The sequence below is a fragment of the Seriola dumerili genome, unplaced genomic scaffold (genome assembly GCF_002260705.1).
Source record: "Seriola dumerili isolate Sdu_G_001 unplaced genomic scaffold, Sdu_1.0 BDQW01000088.1, whole genome shotgun sequence".
Taxonomy (NCBI): domain Eukaryota; kingdom Metazoa; phylum Chordata; class Actinopteri; order Carangiformes; family Carangidae; genus Seriola; species Seriola dumerili.
This window is the reverse complement of record NW_019174343.1, coordinates 12,209,606-12,228,582: the sequence shown is the minus strand read 5'-3', so window position 1 is coordinate 12,228,582 and position 18,977 is coordinate 12,209,606. Positions and strand designations below refer to the sequence as shown.

General features: G+C 41.4%; 2 protein-coding genes across 2 annotated transcripts; both read left to right on the top strand.

The window, feature by feature from the left end:
• The first annotated feature begins 3,403 nt into the window (after window positions 1-3,403).
• Window positions 3,404-9,704, top strand: LOC111221909 (trypsin-like). The gene is made up of 5 exons (XM_022745503.1): window positions 3,404-3,458; window positions 5,075-5,234; window positions 6,536-6,677; window positions 7,908-8,174; window positions 9,534-9,704. The coding sequence occupies exons 1-5, from the start codon at window positions 3,404-3,406 to the stop codon at window positions 9,702-9,704; spliced, it is 795 nt and encodes a 264-aa protein (XP_022601224.1).
• Window positions 9,705-12,729: 3,025 nt separating this feature from the next.
• On the top strand, window positions 12,730-16,074 carry LOC111221762 (calcium/calmodulin-dependent protein kinase II inhibitor 2-like). The gene is made up of 2 exons (XM_022745310.1): window positions 12,730-13,470; window positions 14,282-16,074. The coding sequence occupies exons 1-2, from the start codon at window positions 13,302-13,304 to the stop codon at window positions 14,353-14,355; spliced, it is 243 nt and encodes an 80-aa protein (XP_022601031.1). The 5' UTR covers window positions 12,730-13,301; the 3' UTR covers window positions 14,356-16,074.
• The last annotated feature ends 2,903 nt before the right edge of the window (window positions 16,075-18,977 follow it).

The following is an 18,977-nucleotide window of genomic DNA, read 5'->3' as shown; positions in this document are numbered from 1 at the left end:
GTAGTACGTGCAGAATGCAGATAGTGCAGTGCCAATCCCTGCTTCACTGCACAGCAGATATCTATGTTATTCTTTGCTACTGTAAGATTTGCAGCCAGATTTAGAGCCATTCTGAAGAATAGAAAGTCCAGAAACCTGTCTTATTTCATGTAGTATTACAGATGATTTGGTGTGCATTGAGACAAGTCGAGCTGCTACAACTAAGCTCACGTTTGTTTAGTGGTTTAAAGTTTATAGTTGCAAGTAAAGTGGGGGACACTTCACAGTAATGCCAATGCTATTTTATTTTGAAGTTTCTGCTCTGTATTCTCCACATGGCAGTGCTTAATCCACAGTCCCATCAAAAGTAATACATAATCAAACTAAAATCCATTCTGTACAAAGTTGCCTCACCTTATCAAGAATCAAGTAAGAAAACAGTCCAATTCCAACATCCACACACTCTCACACACTCCTCTCATACCGGGACATACTACAACTCTAAGGCTTCTTTTATACTGTTACCATGCCTGTCATTGTCATTGTTCCCTGCCATTGTCCAACAAATATCTAAGTTACTCGCTCACACACAGAAATCAGAGTCTGACCTAGTACAGGGAAAAAAAAAAAAAAAAAAAAAAAAAAAAACAGCAACCTACACACGGTCTTTCATTACGCCTGTCTTTCTAAGGCCTTTGTCCTCACAGATTCAGCCTATTGTCCAGTTGTGGAGACAAAGTGAAGCTTAATGGAGATGAAACCCAACAAGCCAGAGAAATGATAGAATATACTCTCCAGACATGTTGGTGCTTTATCCAGTGATGTTACAGAGGGCAGGACAAAAGTTGGTGTGATATCTGAGTATGATAACAACGTGAGACCTAGCAAGACATAACAGCATGTATTCTTGGCTTGAACAAGGAAAAGCCTCTTCTCAGAAATATTATTTAATAGAACTGAGAGTAAGCGTGCTTGACCATGTCATGTGCTCATATGTCTATGTACTTCTGCTTTCCCGTCAGTCAAACAAAGTCAAACAAATCATTTTTATGGTAAGAGGTGCTAAATCAGTGCTACAACCTGGCATGATGTGCTCATGTTGATAAGTCTTATCCAGTGGATATGCACTGTGCTGTAACTCCTGTCTTCAGTGTCCTTCCTCTCGTCTCCCTGCCTTTTCCATATCCCCAGGTGTCACTCTCACTCCCAACAGGTTTTTTTTTTTCTACACACGGGAGCATTTGGTTTGTAACTCATAGCCTCCATACAGTCTACACTCCCAAAGGTGTCACTTCATCTGTGAAGGTGAAAGGCGATAGCGTGCTTCCCTCTCACTCAGGTGCAAAGCTGAGGTGACAAACATGATGCCTTTCTCTGTGTGTGTGTGTGTGTGTGTGTGTGTGAGAGAGAGAGAGAGTGAGAGAGTGAGTGAGTGAGGCCTTGTAAAAAACTGCATGTGCAGTACATACATGTCAGTAGTGAGTCTGGGAGGAGCACGTGTCTCTGAAATGTAATCAGAACCCAGACTTGTTTTGTCCCATGCATTTTGTGTTGATATAAAAAAGACTGACTATGTGTCTATTAGTCCAATGATTTCATCTGTATCTTCACATTATGTTGACAGTTTTCAGTGACCAAGCCAGACTAAATTATTGGTGCACATTGTTAATAAAGCAACCGGGCATAGCAAAATCCTTCTGGTCATAAAATATAGTTTCAACCGTGAATTTAAATGGTCAGTTTACCCAAATTCAAAAAACATAGTTTCTCACGCATCTCTAGTCGTCTTGGTTTTTTATATATCTCTCTATAGGATTTCTGCATCTACTCCAATACAATGGAGGTGAATGGAATTTCAGTCATGGTGCACCTCAGTGGGCAATATTTTATTCTATATTATTATATTGATATATATATATGTATATATATACATATACATATACATATACATATATATAATGATAAAGTACATTTTTTGGGAAATCAGTTGAGAGGCAGTTTATGTAGGGATGTCTGTTTTTAGGTAATGCAGCAAATTAAAGATTGGGGTATTTGATTCTAGAATCATTAAAAAAAATCCAATATTGCTGTAAAGCAATGGGTTTTTAATTTGTAGCCTTTCCTACAATGGCCAAATACATTTTGAGATGTTAAAGATATAGATACCTTTGTATGAAACATATGGCATTTCTTTGATGGTTGGTGAATTTATATCATCTCAAGGTATATCATCATGTCATCCAAACCTATAGCTCAGTCAGTAAGTGAGAGAAGTAAGGTAAGTAAGGTAAGTGAGAAAACATTTTTTGTCACTTGGCTTAGCTGACCTTTTAAAAATGCCTTCATATTGTAAAGACCAACTTCAGGTTAAATGCAATATTTCGAAAATATTTGCTTAAGTCATCTTTGCTTTGTCTGAATTTGTGAAACACAAGTCATAACCTTATGTTTGAAGGTGAACGTCTGAGAAGTCAGGTTAGTGTTGGTCCAGGAAACACCTGACAGTGGGAGGCCACACAAAGCCGTCGCTCCCATTCTACTGGGTGAAGCATCAATTATTTAGCTCGCTCTAAATGTGGGACAAGAGGAGGTCAGGCGAGATTCTCCTCCCATGCTGTGGATGATGCTGACTTACCAGACGGCTGATGATGATGATGATGATGATGATGATGATGATGACAATGATGATAATGATGATGATCAGGCTGATGATAATGAGTTATTAGAATGCCGACGTGGATTCAATGATCACTGATGATTCATATTTATACAGAGAAACAATTGTGTGTCTCTGCTGTCTAGAATGCCTCCGTGCAGACATGAATCTCTCCACTGCTAGAAAACAAAGCCATGCAAACACACACACACACACACACACACACACACACACACACACACACACACACACACACACACACACACACACACACACACACACTCACACATGCACACATGCACACAGTAGGCCATTGAAACATTTCAGCACGGATAAGCCCGGATGATGACACAGACAGAGCATGCTGATACAGTATAGATGAACCCGCTCGGCACAAGACCCTGTGTTGCCATGGCAACAATGTAAAGCCTTTCGACAAGTCAGGAGGGTCAGGAGAAAGAGTTGTGATAGTGCTGGGATGGGAGGGGGGAGCGCTGGGAGGTTTTTGAAGGTGAACTTTGGTGTTTCTCTCTCATCGCTTTCCTTTTCAATCAATGCTGCAGGGTTGGACCCTGGTGCTACATGATGAACGATGAAATTAAAAACTTTTTTTTCCTCCCTGGAAAAAAGTGACTCCTACTGTTTTCAGTAAGGAGTAGATGCTTGGGCTGGGCCAGCAGACAGGAGCAGAGCACATAGGTTCTCTGGCTGCAGTGGTTTATCTGGTGGTATGGTAAAGGATAGCATCCCTAAACCTCTACAGCTGTGATGAACCTGCTCATGTGTTTGTGTGTTGTGCTGGTGGACCTCGTGACAGTTCACAGTGAGTACAAGTTTCTCAGTTTTGTGAACATAATGGTATGCTTTGCTCAGCTTTAAATGTTGCTTAACTTTTCATTAAACAAAGAAGTGGCCAGTTTCATGGTTTTGCTTATCAACAGGCAACCAGCGGGCAGCTTTTGATTTAAACTGGTCTACTTCCTTATTTGAAAGGGAAAGGAAAGGACATTTTTTAAGGGTTTTAATAGTTCAACATGTGCTTATTGAGACTTATTGAGCTTATTGATCTTATTGAGAATTTTGATACCACTCTCATGTCTGTACGATAAATATGAAGCTAACGCCAGGACCCAGTTAGGTTAGGTTAGCTTAGTGTAAAGGCTGGAAATGGAGGGAACAGCTTGCTATGTACAAAGGTGGCGAAATCCTACCTGCACCTCTAAAGCTCACTAATTAACACATTTTATTTCATTTTTTTAATCTGTACAAAAAATAACAATTCACTGTTTTACAGGGGTTAGTTGCCAGACTGTTTCTTGGCTGGGAGCAGGAACATCCTGAGTCTCTTCCGGTTGCCTGGCAACTGGTCTGGTCCCAGCAAGTAATAGTCCAGCACATAGCTCCCCACAACACAGCAAACTGTCATTTTAATACTTGAGTGTTTGTACGGATTAAACAAATGAGATACAACTTTGTAGTTAGTAAACTTTACTGCACACTGGCTACCTGTCCCCCCCTCCTCCTAGTCTTTACACTCAGATAAACAGATTCAAGCTGCAGCTTTACTTTATTGTACAAACAAAGAAAATAACCACATTTGTTTAAATTGCTTTCCATTCCTTCACAGAGTCAACAGGTTAGTTTGTGATTATTCCTCATCACTGATCATCAAAAATTCAAATGTATTTCCCTCCATGGTCACAGAAAGCAATTGTAGACATTTCCAGGACATAGCCTCAACTGTTCCCATCATGTCTCCGACTGTATGGCCTGAAGCCAATGTACAGTTGTTGAGCTGTTGCATAAGGCAGGTGGGGAGAGCCCCCACTCTAATGTTTCAGAGCCCAGAGTGAGGTGGTGACACTAGAAGGTCAGGTTATATTGGATTACATTCATTACGCAGTGGCCTCCCAGGTGACAGAAAACCACTAATTGTTAGGCCGTGGGGAAGGGGGGATTTAGAGGGCCTCACTCTTCATGTTTCTCTTTTGTTCACTGAAGACTCTCCATGTTTTCTAAGATGGACTTTTTAAGTGTGACTGAAATGCATACCTGGGGGGAGCTGTTACTTGCAGGATGTTTTGGATATTTAGCAGTTCAGATGAAAGCATGAATTAACCATTTTAGTTTCTGATATGAAAATGATGTATTTGTATCATGTTTCTACATAAGAATGGAAAAGTATGGTATGTTTTTCGGGAAAGTGGTTTACTACTAACTTACAACAACTTCATCAACTGTCAGTCAGAACTGAAGATGCTTTTGAGATGAGAGATGAAAACATCTAGCAAGTCATTGATATAGTACTTCTGCATATCCTATGATGAGGATGACTGAGAACCTTCACAGACCTATTGGAAATTAATCAAACAATTGTAAATTCATCTGCTACAGCTCTTTTTTCTTCCTTTCTTTGTCAATGTTTGTGTTTCCACACAGGCCACGTGCTCATGCAGGGCCGTATAGTAGGTGGTTACACCGCTGCTCCAAACTCCATCAAATACATTGTGTCACTGCAGAGCACGAGGGGCCAACACTTCTGCGGTGGATCACTGGTTCACAGGTACTGGGTGCTGACTGCAGCACACTGTAACATCGGGTAAGAGTGCTCAATAGCTGTCATTAATGAGGGTGAAAACTCACAAAAATACATTTTCATGAGTTCCATGTTGGGAGGGTTACATGCTCCTTTATGTTTTAAAGTCAAAAGCTATGATAGGAGCATAGCTCTATGGAAATGCAGGTCAGTTTGTTGGTCCAACACTTTGGCCCAGGCAGAAATATCTTAACAACTATTGCTTGGATTGCCATTAGATTTGGTATAAGTATTCATGCTCTCCAGATGATGAATCCTAATGACTTGGGTGATCCCTTAACCTTCTTTGTAGAACCATAATAAAGTGATAATTTGGATTTTACAATACCTGCAAAACAAATGACATTCCCATCAGCCTCAACTTTGTGTTTAGTGCTAATTAGCAAATGTTAGCATTATAAAGCTGAAGCCGACTACAGAGTTTGATAATAAATTAAGTAAAACTAGTGGTTAAAGGAAGGATCATTAAACAAGAATCCCGGCTGTCTTTCTGCCTCCTACGTAGATTCATTTTAAATACTGCTTCCCTCATAAATCTAAAATTCGACAGTTATGTTTGAACTTTGCTCAAGGTAAAGATCAAACTGTTTCTGAGATACTTACACAGGCAATGACATTCTTCTGGCATTCTTTCAATAGACTCCGTAGAAGTCACTGAGTAGAAGCTAACTTGGCATGGCTTTATAGTGTGAGCAGATGGTTCCAACAGATGCCTAAAAGCAAACATCCATTCTGCTACGGGAAGGTAACGTCAAAACGATGCCGCTTGATCAAGATGCAAAGTAAACCCCTATACAGGCCATTGGGAAGTCAAACAGCACACAGATGCGGTCGAGTCAGCTGACCTTGGCACACCATCGGCGTGTGTGTGTGTGTGTGTGTGTGTGTGTGTGTTTGTGTGACAGAGAGAGCGAGAGAGAGAGTGAAGTGTGATCTTGTCTGGATCCAGGAAATTGGCGGCATTTCTGGTATACTGTCCCAGCCCTGTCCGCACACAGTAAGCCATTGTTCCCTGGCAGACAAACACTTCTGGCTTCACAGTGGTCACGGTTCACCTGTGTGCACACTCTGTGACCTTGTATACTGGTCACAAAAAAAGATGAGAAAATGAGAAGCTAAAATGTCATGATCATGATAATGATTGCTCTAATTTGTGGTGTTGAAAATCGGCCTGTGCTGATTTTTCCTCCTCTTTCTCCCTCTAGAAGGTGTCAGCAATGATCAGATCTCCCTGCCTTCATCTATTATTTGTGTTATGTTTATTGATGAATGTGATGTAAAAACTGAATTGCCTCGTCTTTTAGGGCAGAGCACATGATGATAGTGGCGGGCGACTACATAGTAAATACCTTCGAGGGTACTGAGCAGTATGCTAAACCCCACAGGCTGGTCACCCATCCCCTCTACAACAGGAGCACCAACGACGCTGACATCATGCTCATTAAGGTACTGCAGAAGCAGTGCAGGGATTTAGACATACAACAGTGTTATCAGTGTCTATCTCATGTTTATCTTTTTGTGATTTGCTTGATTCAGCCTGAGAGTGGTCCAGCAGTCAGTGGCCTCCCATTAGTCTCTGCAACTCATCAGGCAAAGCAATATAATAAAATCCATGTTAATTTTGTCTAAATCAATTTTGAACTCTATCTTTGTTTTGACTGCAGCATTAATTGATTTTTTTTTTTTTTTGGCCTCCTGGGGCAGAACAAGCTGTACACAAAACGCTGACATATTATCACCTTTTAAAGTTGACATGGTAAACACATTAGCTAACAGTTGTCTCTTTGCCCATCCAGCAGACACGGAGAAGCATTAGCGTTCATGTTTGTGAGGTGAGAGGATAGAGCTAGCTCCTTTAAGGTTTTAGGAAGGAGGGTGAAGAGATGTAATTCTTTATCAATCTGCTTCAGGATCCTGCAGGGTTTATTGTTGGATACTCAGTATTGCCATCAGTCTGGAATAACAGTAAATCACCATCAGACACTGTCTTAGCAGAAACAGAATACAGAGTAATTACTCTAAATTATTATCAAAGAAATGTCCATATTTATATGTATACCAAACACACTACTAATAGCCTTTCTGTTACGAATTATATGAATATGCAGGTCAAGACCCTTAAACATAACATCAGTTTAGGATTACACAAAGAGTACAATATACATTTTGAGCCAAACTTACAATATACAAATGAGAAAAAGAGACAGGCACTTACTTCTTGTCATTAACTCAGTGCTTGGAGTATCACACCTGGAGCACACAGAAGAAGATTGTCATCAATTGTCACAGGTAAACTCTAGCCTTAATTGTAACACGGGCACACTAACTCAACGCCTCTCACTTTTATGCACTACCTCAAACCATTTGGGGGGCATACGTCATTTCCTGCAGCCTAATAACATGCCCCCTAAATGACACACACGCAAGAGGTCAGAGCCTTTTACACAATTCATTTGTGACTGTATTTCCGATGATCTCACAAATGTAAGATATATTCACGCTGCTTTTAGATCCGTTTTGGTCTCCACCGAGTTTGGTGCTGAGTAGAGCAGAGTCAGCTTATTGGAGCTTTTCTGCAGAGTTCTACAGCAGAGTTATGGGGCTAAATAGAGGTTTAGGCACATAGTCATTTGATCCATTGCACACACTGAATCTCTCCTCTGATTTTCCGTCCAGCTGCGGGCCCCCATGGTGCTGAACAAATACGTGTCGCTGGCACCTCTTCCCAGGCAGGGGACAGGTGTTGTCGAAGGCCGGGTGTGTCGTGTGTCTGGGTGGGGATACAACAGTCTGGGTGGAGGACAGGCCCGCTTCACCCTGAGGACAGTCACAGTGCCCATTGTGTCAACTGCGAGATGTAACAGCAGTGAGTCCTTTAATGGCAACATCACAGCAAACATGATCTGTGCTGGCTACAGGACTGGAGGAAAAGATGCATGCAAGGTACAGGGAACAAATACTATTATACCTTCTTTCGTTAACGTCAAGCAACTATTTTAATCAGTTCCAGCTTCGAGGTAAGTGGGTGCTGCACATTAATGGCTGTCCAATCTGGCCCATGGTGACAAAAATAATCATCTGATCTTTGCAAAGCCATTAAATCTGTTTTTGAAATAAAAAATTTCTCCAAGGCACTGGCATTGGTTCCCAGTGTATATCAAATAGCACAAGGGGCATCCTATTTTCATCTGCTCACATTACCGCAAAACAATAACACAGTTTTGGGAAGCTCATCCCCATGACAGTGTGAGGATACAGTTCATCATGTCAGTGTTGGTTCAGCTACAAGGTTTTATTAAGCAGACGTGGCAGTCCACCCTCAGGAGCTGTATGATGGTTGCAGAAGAGGTAGAGAAGCAACCCTGAAATAGCATCAGGATAGAAAACCTTGCTGTGATTTTGATTTACAGTGGTTTGTAGGCACAGACAACTGCATGCTCTGATTTGGGTATTTGTATCATATAAGTATTTCTGCCCCAGCCTTTGGTGTGAGAAGAAAATTACATGAAATCCAATGTGTGATATACCAGTGGGCTATATTTTGCCTCAGGTAAGGAGCTGAATGACTAATTAAAAAGTGCTATATTTAACGCTACAGTAGGCAACTTTGTGTGTTGGCATTTCCAAGTAGGAGACAGAGATTACCATATGAAATTATAAAGGTTTAAATTGTTTCTTTGTACAGCAAAATATACAGAAAAATGGCATCAATAAATTAGGGCTCTAACGGGAATGTACTTTAGTCTCATTTTATCTGTTTCAAATCTTTTAGTCTCTGTTGGCCACTTCGGGTACACGTGAATCTAAGACATATCAAACACATTTCACATATGCTAAATTCACATGATGAATACACATCTTATATATGAAATATAGCATTTCAACAGTAATCGACATGTACTACATATAAAACATACAATTCAAATAGCCTATTAGTTTTTTATAAGTCTTTCTCTACCAGTCCATTCATTGCGGGCAAACAGCATGATTTCCTACAGAAGTTTGGGAATGGGATGTGATTGTGGTTTGAGATAAAAATTTAAAATACAGTATCAATATTTTTCTGATCTAAAGAGGTTACCTGACATGGCTGAGACATCTAAGCCACTGGAGTAGTAAATGCCTCTTGACATGGTTGCCTCCCACTGCTCAGATTCTTGGTAGGATTTAATGTGTCCTGTAGCACCATTCAAGGACATTAAAGCAGCTTTATAGCAACACTTGAAACTGAAACTGAAAGGTTTTCCCACGAGGAACACTGCAACAAGGTAACTGATGGAGGGTGTCGTCTCGTCCTTGCAGGGTGACTCTGGCGGGCCACTGGTGTGCGGGGGGCGTGTATATGGCGTGGTCTCCTGGGGCAACGGCTGCGGGGATGCTAAGTTTCCAGGAGTCTACACGGCGGTGTCCAAATTCCGCCGATGGATAGACCAAACCATCTACGGGTCCTACTTACGCTGCACCAGATACTGAAGGAAGTGATAAAAACTAAGATGATGAAGTAACCATTTGTGCCTGGAAATGTTTGAGCGGGCATGGAACAAAGGTGGCTCTGTGGAAAATATGCAGAGCTTCTCAACCACTAAGATAGATAGATAGTCTTTGCTGTCCCAGAGGCAGATTTGTTTTCACATTCAGTACTGCTCTGATTATTCTGATAATGTTTTGAATAATGGTGATCCATCTCGTATTCTCAGATTATCTGGCTGTGAACATTGGTCTCTGCCAGCTACAGTAATTGTGGGATCGACTACACTACCAACAGGGCACTTTTTACTGTACATTTAATTCTAGTGATGTGAAGTTAATGTGACAATAAATATATGACAATAAATATTCAAATTTTGAGATGTGTCAAAATTAAATGGTGAATGTCTATTAATTTTGGCTCTAGGTGATTTTGAATCTGTGCATCATTAAGGCCCCAACAACCTTTTTTTTCAGTCAATTTATAACTTTCAGTTGAGCAGTGGAGTCATACATGAACACACACACATCAATCCAACATCAATCCAACACTCACACAAACACACACAATAGGTGAGAACAGGTTTTGTTAGTTCACACCAGGAAGATTTCTCAAGCCTATTTGTCTTTTTCTTTTTTCTTTTTTTTGTCTTTGCTCTTCTCACTGATTTGAAGTTGGCAGGGCTCGTTTGGAAAAACTGTGTCACAAACTGCCATACACCAATCAGAATTTGGCAGCATTTGAATCAAAATATGAGACGTCAATTTATTTTTCCCAGCTGCTGTCGCTCAAACTTGATCAATCACCTGCATGCAAGCGCACATCACTGGTGGACTTTGTAATGTGAATGCTGCTTAGCTGAAGATCATCGCAAAGAAAGATCAAACACTTGCAGCCATGATCCACAGTTGTAAAATCCTGTCTGGGTATTACAAACCACCATGCTGTGTTTTGGCATCTATAAGCTGTGAAACACGTAAATGTGTTCCTCCCATGGATGTATTAGAGGGCTGGATATGGTGCCATCTCACTGCCAGTTTGTCCCAGTGGCCACCTACAACTACAATCAAGGCTGGTTATTATTTATGAATATTCAATCCATGGAGGTTTTATATTTACAATTACATTTACTCATATGGAAGATGCTTTTATCTGAAGCAACTTACAAGTGAGGGACAACACTCAAGATTCAGTGCAGTAGGAGAACTTGGAGTAAGCACTACGTACTACATCTATTCAATAAGTGCAAGGTAAAGAAGTGCATAGTAAGTGCTAGTTAAGCATGTCAGGCTGTTAGAGGTGTTGAGAGAGGAGGTGCTCTCTGAAGGGATGAGTCTTCAAGAGATTCTTTGGTAGCTTGTTCCACCATCAGGGAACCACAGACAAGAACAGTAAGAACTGTGATTGCTTTGTGTGTAAGGATGGCAGTACCAGACCACATTCCTTGGAGGGATGCAATTGCTGAAAAGGAGCAAAAGGCTGTATGATTGAGTCCAGGAAGATAAGCGTAGACCCAGAAGTCACTCTGAAGGCAAGCATTAGTTACTTGAACTTGATTCACTTCTAAAACAGAGTGGTCACCTGTGAAGGGAGGCCAGAACATGGTTAATGTGATCTTGTCTGTTTGAATTTGTTGAGCAGTTTCATTTAAGGCGTGAGATTGATTTTTGGCTTAAGACAGAATTATACTTCTAATAAATAATGGCAAGCAATGTTTTTTTCTCTGAACGTCAACTTTGTTTGTTGCTTTTTCACTCATTAATATTCAATTGTATAAAGACATACTTGAAGCTAAGTTTTCAGGGGCTATAACCAACCATGGCAAGATTCAAGCACATCCATTATCAAGTAATACAGCAGGTAATTTAAAGTTGCTACTCTCCATTTGTGCTACGCTTACAACAGCATTAACATTGTCCAGTAATTGTCACTTGTAGCTGCAATGGCCACTGTGCAGAAGTTACATGGTGTTGCTTTAAAAAGGTATGATAGTCTGACACAAAAAACAACACAGGAATCAGTTCTGATGAGAATATAACCACGTACAGTGAAACAATATTTGTGAAACTCAGAGTTGTTGCTGAGATGTTCTGATATGAAAGATGAGTCTCTATCATGGCTTCTAAAAGTCCCCAGGGAGTAGGTGTGTCGCGACTGCACCTCCTTTATGAATAGCTGACAGCATATTAAAGTTAGTCCTACGTCAGGCTTGGATATCACCTTTCATTTCATTGTCTGTGTAATGATATTTGATTAAGTCCTCCTGAGAAAGCATAGTCTACATGTCAAGATTTATGTCCTTTACTGTATATCTGTTTTGTAATACCATCGCTTTGTGCTGCTGCTCCTATAGAAGACAGATTTGTGTAAACAGTACAGACAGCAGTGGGTGGTAAGCCCAGTGAGAATTTGCTGCAACCTAAAGACGATCCCAGGGGGCTTCGTTTAACAAAGCAAACCAGTTTTCATGCAACCCTCTGATCTTGTAACTTTGTACCTAGTGTGATCACAAAACACCAAAATGTTCTCAAACTGGATCCTACAAGGTCTGAGGAGACAGTAAGGTCATTTAAGGAAAACCGGAATTTATAAAATCTGTTTTTTCTTGGTTTGTTTATTTGTATTCTGCCAGATTTAGGAACCTGATTAAGGATCAAACTGTGTCTTCTGTGTCTTTTAAAAAAAAAATCTCATCTGGATAATTTACTGAATAAAACCTTGTTATATGAAAAAAACACCTGTTCCATGTGACAACCCCCATCTAACCCTCCCAAATGGTAAAAATGGGGGCAAAACAGCGCAGGCCCCCAAGATTGAACTGGAAATGCGCCATTGGGCCCCAAAGTCACATCCCCGTCTATGAAAATACTGCCATCCTCTGGTGAGGTCTGACTCGGTGGATACATGGGCTGTTCAAAACCCCTATGACAAAATAAATAACATTTGTGAAATTTGAAAAAAAAAAACGGTTGGAGGATTTGACTTCTCAAACTCGTCGAGTGGTGGCGCGTAAACGACGTTTCCCAAAGATCTGAACTGGCTCACATTTATGTGCCATCTCTGAATATACAATCGCCATTTGTTTGATTGCATCTAGATCCCGGAGAGTGGAGCATTTGTACACCACGACTACAACTGGAAGCTTCTCTGGGCTGCACCAGAAAACCCCCGTACAGCTCCCTCGCCAGGTCTCCCTGGGATCCGTGTTTTGCATCGCTCCTCAATTTGCATTTCTTCCTCAGATTTTCCGTGCGACGGGTTCAGCCGCTCGAAACCAGCGGGCGCTCCACGGCTCTCTTGTACGTGCGCCTCCATTTCCAAGCAATACGCACAGAGAAAAAAAAAACCTCTGGAAATTTTGAATAATGTTGCCGAAGCTCCACGAGCGAGGAAACTGAGGACATTTTGATTTACTGTTATTTCTGTTGCGTACCTACGAAGACAGACACGTGTCTTCGGGGTAAACAGAAAGGGCTAGATCGTGTCAGCAGATTGCATTGTGTTTTCCCCTCCTTTTGTTTGTTGTAGACGACCGAGTTCAAGCTTGGCGACGAGCTATACATTTCAGTTTGTGCGCCTTGGTGATAAAGACGCATTTGGAGATGTCGGAAGTGCTGCCTTTCAACGAAGAAAAAATGAGTCATTATGGAAATGAGGGCGACGAGGGACACCTTTCCTTCACCTGTCGTCTTCAAGACACCAACAACTTCTTCAGTGGCTCACAGAATAAACGTCCGCCGAAACTCGGACAAATAGGCAGGAGCAAACGGGGTAATTATATAATTAAGGCGTTTTCGAGTGTATGGTGATGTGTTGAATGCGCACATAGGTTACTAGTGGATCATAATAAAGGATGTCTCCGTGTGAAGCCAGATAGGCAACACCGTTGCCTTGACATGGTCTTCAATAGAGTGTCAGATCTGAGACATGGTCTATTGTTTGCATGCGTGTGGGATGTATGGGTTTTTAAATATTCTATTCGCATTGCAACACAAGTTGGATGCGCAGTGCGTTCTGTTAAATGCCCTCTGAATCCCGCTCAACATAGTTGTGCTGAATGTCCTCTTCTCAATTAATGTTTGTTGTAATTGAGATTTAAATGCTGTGTAATTGTGATTTTTTTAATTTTTTTTTATGTGTGTGTGTTTGCATGATACTTGAGGCTGTTTTTGCTTTTGTGTGTCCTGCATTCCTGATGAAACCCATGAGAAAATTGACTTGTGGTGGCACATACATGCACAGACAGACACACACACAGTTGCACGTACAGTAGTGTACAGACACAACAGGGACAGGCATGGCAACGAGGCAGACGTGTGAGAATTGCATCTGTAGGTGCACAGCAAAGAATTCAGACATGCATGTTCACAGATGTGCAACACACACACAGTCAGGCGTATGGTTATCTTTCTCTTTTTGCATGCTCCTACTCTTTAATGCATGCACACACCACTCCTGCTCATACAGTGCAGTGCTTATGGTCCTGGGCTTTAATGCCCTCCTGTCAGTCAGTGGTGAATTTTCAAGACGCCACACCAAGATGAGCCCCCCCCTCATTAACTCTCTCCCCTGTCATCCACAGTTGTGATCGAGGATGAGAATGGCGACGACGAAGCACTGAAAAATGGAACAGAGAAGACCCCGGCAGAGGCTTAGAGCGCTTGGCTCTCCACCCCCCAAAAGACACTCTTGAAATTTTTTATGGCGATATTTACCAGTTTTAATCCAAAGACACTGTATATAAGCACTTTCTCTCATGTGGCAGCAAGCAGCACTTCCACACCCTCCTCTCCCTGTCAGTCATGACCATCCGGGTGACACACTGGCAGGGGCGGGAAATGGCAGCGAAGGAGACCCCCAGGTGGACCCCCCAACACACGCACACACACACAAACACACACACACACGCACACACACACAAGCACACCCACAAACAAACACACCCTCGATTACAGGGTTTTCGCCATAAATCCAAAAGCGGAGAAGACAACAAGAGGGGGGGGACGAGGTAGAGGGAGGAGGCAACGCTGTCGAAATGCAGAAATCAGGGACAGGATACAGAAATAAATCTAATATAAAAACTAAAGCACACACTTCTCCTATATCTTATCAATCAAACCTATGGTACCATTCTTTCTTCTCTTCATTTTAATTGAGGGCAAATGAAGAACAGAGTTTGTAAATATGGAAAGGGTAGCCCATATTTTCTTGCACAAAGTGGGAATCGGTAAACTGGTTTGTTCTCTGTGTTGAAGACTTTATTTATTGATCCTTTTGGAATATGTCTTTTGCAGTGACTTAAGGCCCGAGGGAGTGTTTTTTGTATGTCAAGAAAACAGAGCGAATGAGAGTGATATTTTTTTTCACTTAACAATTCTCGATGTTGCCTGAGTGTTTTTTGTTACCATATTTTGCAGCTAATGAGTCATTTATATACAGTGTACCTCCCACCTGTTTGTAAGCTTCCCAGGCTTTCACCTGGATTGGTTGATACTGTAACTTGACTGTACACACCCTATTGATAAACTATTTATATTGCATTGTGCATTATCGTGTGTGCCAAATCTCATGAGGGATATACTGTACCGGATAACTTGTTCTTTTTTGTGCTTTATACATTTACTCATACGGTTCAGTTGTTTTGTTGGGTTGCCATTTTTTAGGGCTCTTTCTTAAAACACTGAAATACCAACTCATGCATGGCAAATATGAAATCATGCATGCACGTCAGAAGTTCTGAAACTCTTGTGTATTCTTGAAGCACCTCGTATACAGCTTTGAATGACAAACCTCGAGAAACAGTCTTAATTCTGCGTTGTACTGTACGATTCACACTGATTTGTACAGTGGCCTAATATCTTGTAATAAAGATTATGACGAAGTACTATTTACTGTTTAGTGTTGATTGTGGTTTACAATAAGGAATGATGTACTTGATGTTGCTTTTTTTGTTTTTTAAGCTGTTTTAAAAACTGTAGCAAAACCACAAAATCTAGTTTTGTATCAGAAAGATAAAGACAATAGCAAAATAGCTTGGCTGACTTTTGGATATGTTTCTTGTACAGTTTCCCCTGTTGTTATTGGATTGCCTATCCGGTTGCCAAGGAGGGTCAAGTCAGCATTTTCCACTGTGAGAAAGTAGCATCCCGTTCCTTGGAAAGATCAGATATGGAAGGAGAAAGAAATGGGGAAGAAAGATGAGCAAATAATCTTATTGAGAATTTGAAATCTACACTTTGTCGTGATTTGTTTCAAGAGAGTTGAGACACTCGGCTCGGACAACTGCGCAACAGACTACAATCTCATCAAGTGCTACAGTATTGCATATGATTCTGTGGGGAAAATGTACACCACTGCTTCCCAATGCAATAAATGTCTGTTTGCATCTAAAATCTCAGCTCCTCTCTTTAATCAAGTCCTCCCTTTAACTCCATTGCCAGAGATGTAAATGGTGCAGGGGTACCGAGGCATGAGGAACACTTATGAGACGTGACATTGCCAACTCTGCTGTGGTGACTAAATGATTCATGTTATGTGACGAGCCTCTGTCAGCGTACAGCATCTTAAACCCCCGGACTGCCGGGATGTGTACCGGGAACACATATGTGCACGTACACATAGGCGCACACACAAGTCCGTTTCAGCTCCAACTGCAGGCGAGACTAACGTATTGCTAGTCTCTCCCTCCCCAGTCTTGACAGACATGAAAGGGGCTGCCTGGGCCGGGTACCATGGTAACAGATGCACCTTGCACTCGATGGGTGCTGCGGTGGGTTTCGGTGCAGAATAGTCTTCCCTGAGCCTCGGCTTGATACCATCGCTATCTTTAATGGAATGTTCTCCATTCTCTTATCTCTGCCCTCTTCTCTCAAGACCCCCTATTCACTCAGTGGCGTGACCGCATTATCCTGCCAAAATAGTCCCTTCTTCCAAGACGGCAGTCAACCATGACGATGGCGCCTACTGCAGTAACAGCCTATCCCCTCACACAGGATGAGAGGATGTTACATTTAGGGAGAAATGCTTTATGATTGTCTATGTGATGGATCCTTTCATTCAAAATGTTATAGTAGAAGCCTGATGTGATTGGACCAAGCTCGTCTATGATCAGCCTCAACACAGGGTCACGTACTATACTATACCTATACAGTCAAACCTGTAGGACTTAACCAGTAACGTGCTGCTGTGAAGAGTAAAAAAGAACCACATTACAATAGTCCTGCTGTAATTACCAGTTTGGTGAAGCCCATAACGTCCAGGTTTGCCAGGTGTCGTTTTTGAGGCTGTTATCTGTCGTGCATACAGCTGCTCATTAAGTGTCTTTTTGAAGATGCACTGTTCTCTGCTTTTTCTGTTTTCCTGTATTTGGCATTGCATCCTCCTGATTTTTGAAACTTTTCCCACATTACATAATTTTGCAGTCATTGCTACAGAAACAGCAGCAATCCAGGCAGTGAGAACCTATGCTAAATTACAACTACAAATGTAGCCACACATGTGACTCATAGTAACTGGAATACTGACTACCAGCATGTGTTTGCTTTAGCAGAGGCTTGAAAGGAAGAAGCAGCATAAGGCGACCGACAGAGTCACCATCTGAATTGCTGAATTGCAGGTGCATCCGTTACAAACGCTGCAAAATTACACTGCATAATCCTAATAATCATGACAACCAAGTGCCGAATACAGAGAAACTGCATTAACAAAGAGGAGCAGGTGTCACATGTGAACACACACAAACTCTGACACTAAATGGAATAGTTTCTGAACAATGCCTCAAACTGACCACAAGGTTCAATCAACACCTCTGACTGTCAATAAATATCAAAGGTTATGAGCTTCACCAAAGTGCAGATGTAAAATATCAAGATTTGCCTCTGACAGTTTGAGTGATTTGACTGATGCAGTAAATCAATTTGCTAAGAACAAAATCTTGTCATTTTACAGCACTTAACCTAAAAGAATTGAAAGCGTATCATTCTGTAAAATACATTATTATAACTGGGAAGTTGCAGTAAATATTGATATATCTGAAGTAGCTTGGACATGAAATAATAAAACATGCAGATGAACGGTCACTCACAGAGTCTTCAAAAGGCAACAGCAGTTATTGTGACCGCCGTTATTTGAGTATTTGGATGGTTTTAGAAATAATTGACTAGATTTTAAAATCAGCAGTAAAGTCACTCCTTGGTGGATGCACATCTATAAAAAACATACACACTCGGGACATTCTTGCCATTATTTACCACATCTCTTGGGGAGGAGCTCAGACTTAACTCTAAGCTTCACATAATAGAGTGCATGGTCACTGTGCTTCTTTATTACTGGAGGCCTCATCCAGCCACAATCTGTGATGTAAAGTTTATCAAAATGTCTGACTGAATCACATCAGCTTAAATTTCTCTCCAACATTTGTCCCTTACAAATATTTTTGATACAGAGGTAAATCAAAATGCTGAATAAGTAGATTTCATGAAGATCTACCTTCTTACTGTCCATCTCCCTCACAACTGATGAAGATAACATAGCTTATTATGTCCATCTTACATAACCAACACATATTCCCAGTTAAGCATACAGACTTGTCTCAAATGCAGGTTATTATTTTATAACACACACCCTTAATGCTACTGTACATCCTCAGACTCAGTCCTAATGCTGTTATCACTGAGATGCAGCAGATGCTGCTCACCTCAGGCTGGCCAGATAAGTTCAAATTCAAGCACACACTTGGGCTGGGTGGCCATCACTGCTGAAAGAGGCTCAAAATTACACTTTTCAATGACTAAATACTCCATTATTGCCATTAATGTAATGGGAAGCTTTTTATCAGCCAGTCACTATTTGGATAATATTGTGGCAAATGGGTTTTGTGTTGAGGACTGATGAGAGGCTAATCACTGGTGCTGTGAAAGGGGGCTGGCATAAGTCAAGATCAGTTACATAAGCTCTGACAGGTGTGGAGGAAGAGGAAGAAAGAAGAAGAGCAATATGAAGGTATGAAGGAGAAAGAAACATTCATGGGATAAAGAGAGGGAGGAGAGCATTCATAAGTCACTGACCGCAGGAGGAAAACCGCACCCTTGAAACTCCTCAAGCTGCCCATACGCGCGCGCACACACACACACGCGCGCGCACACACACACACACACACACACACACACACACACACACACACTGTCCTGACTGATTTTCACAAATATCCCTGAAAAAAACAAGTGCTAGCCTCTCCTCTGGACTCCTGAATCTGACCTTTGCGTAGTTGCAGGGAAATT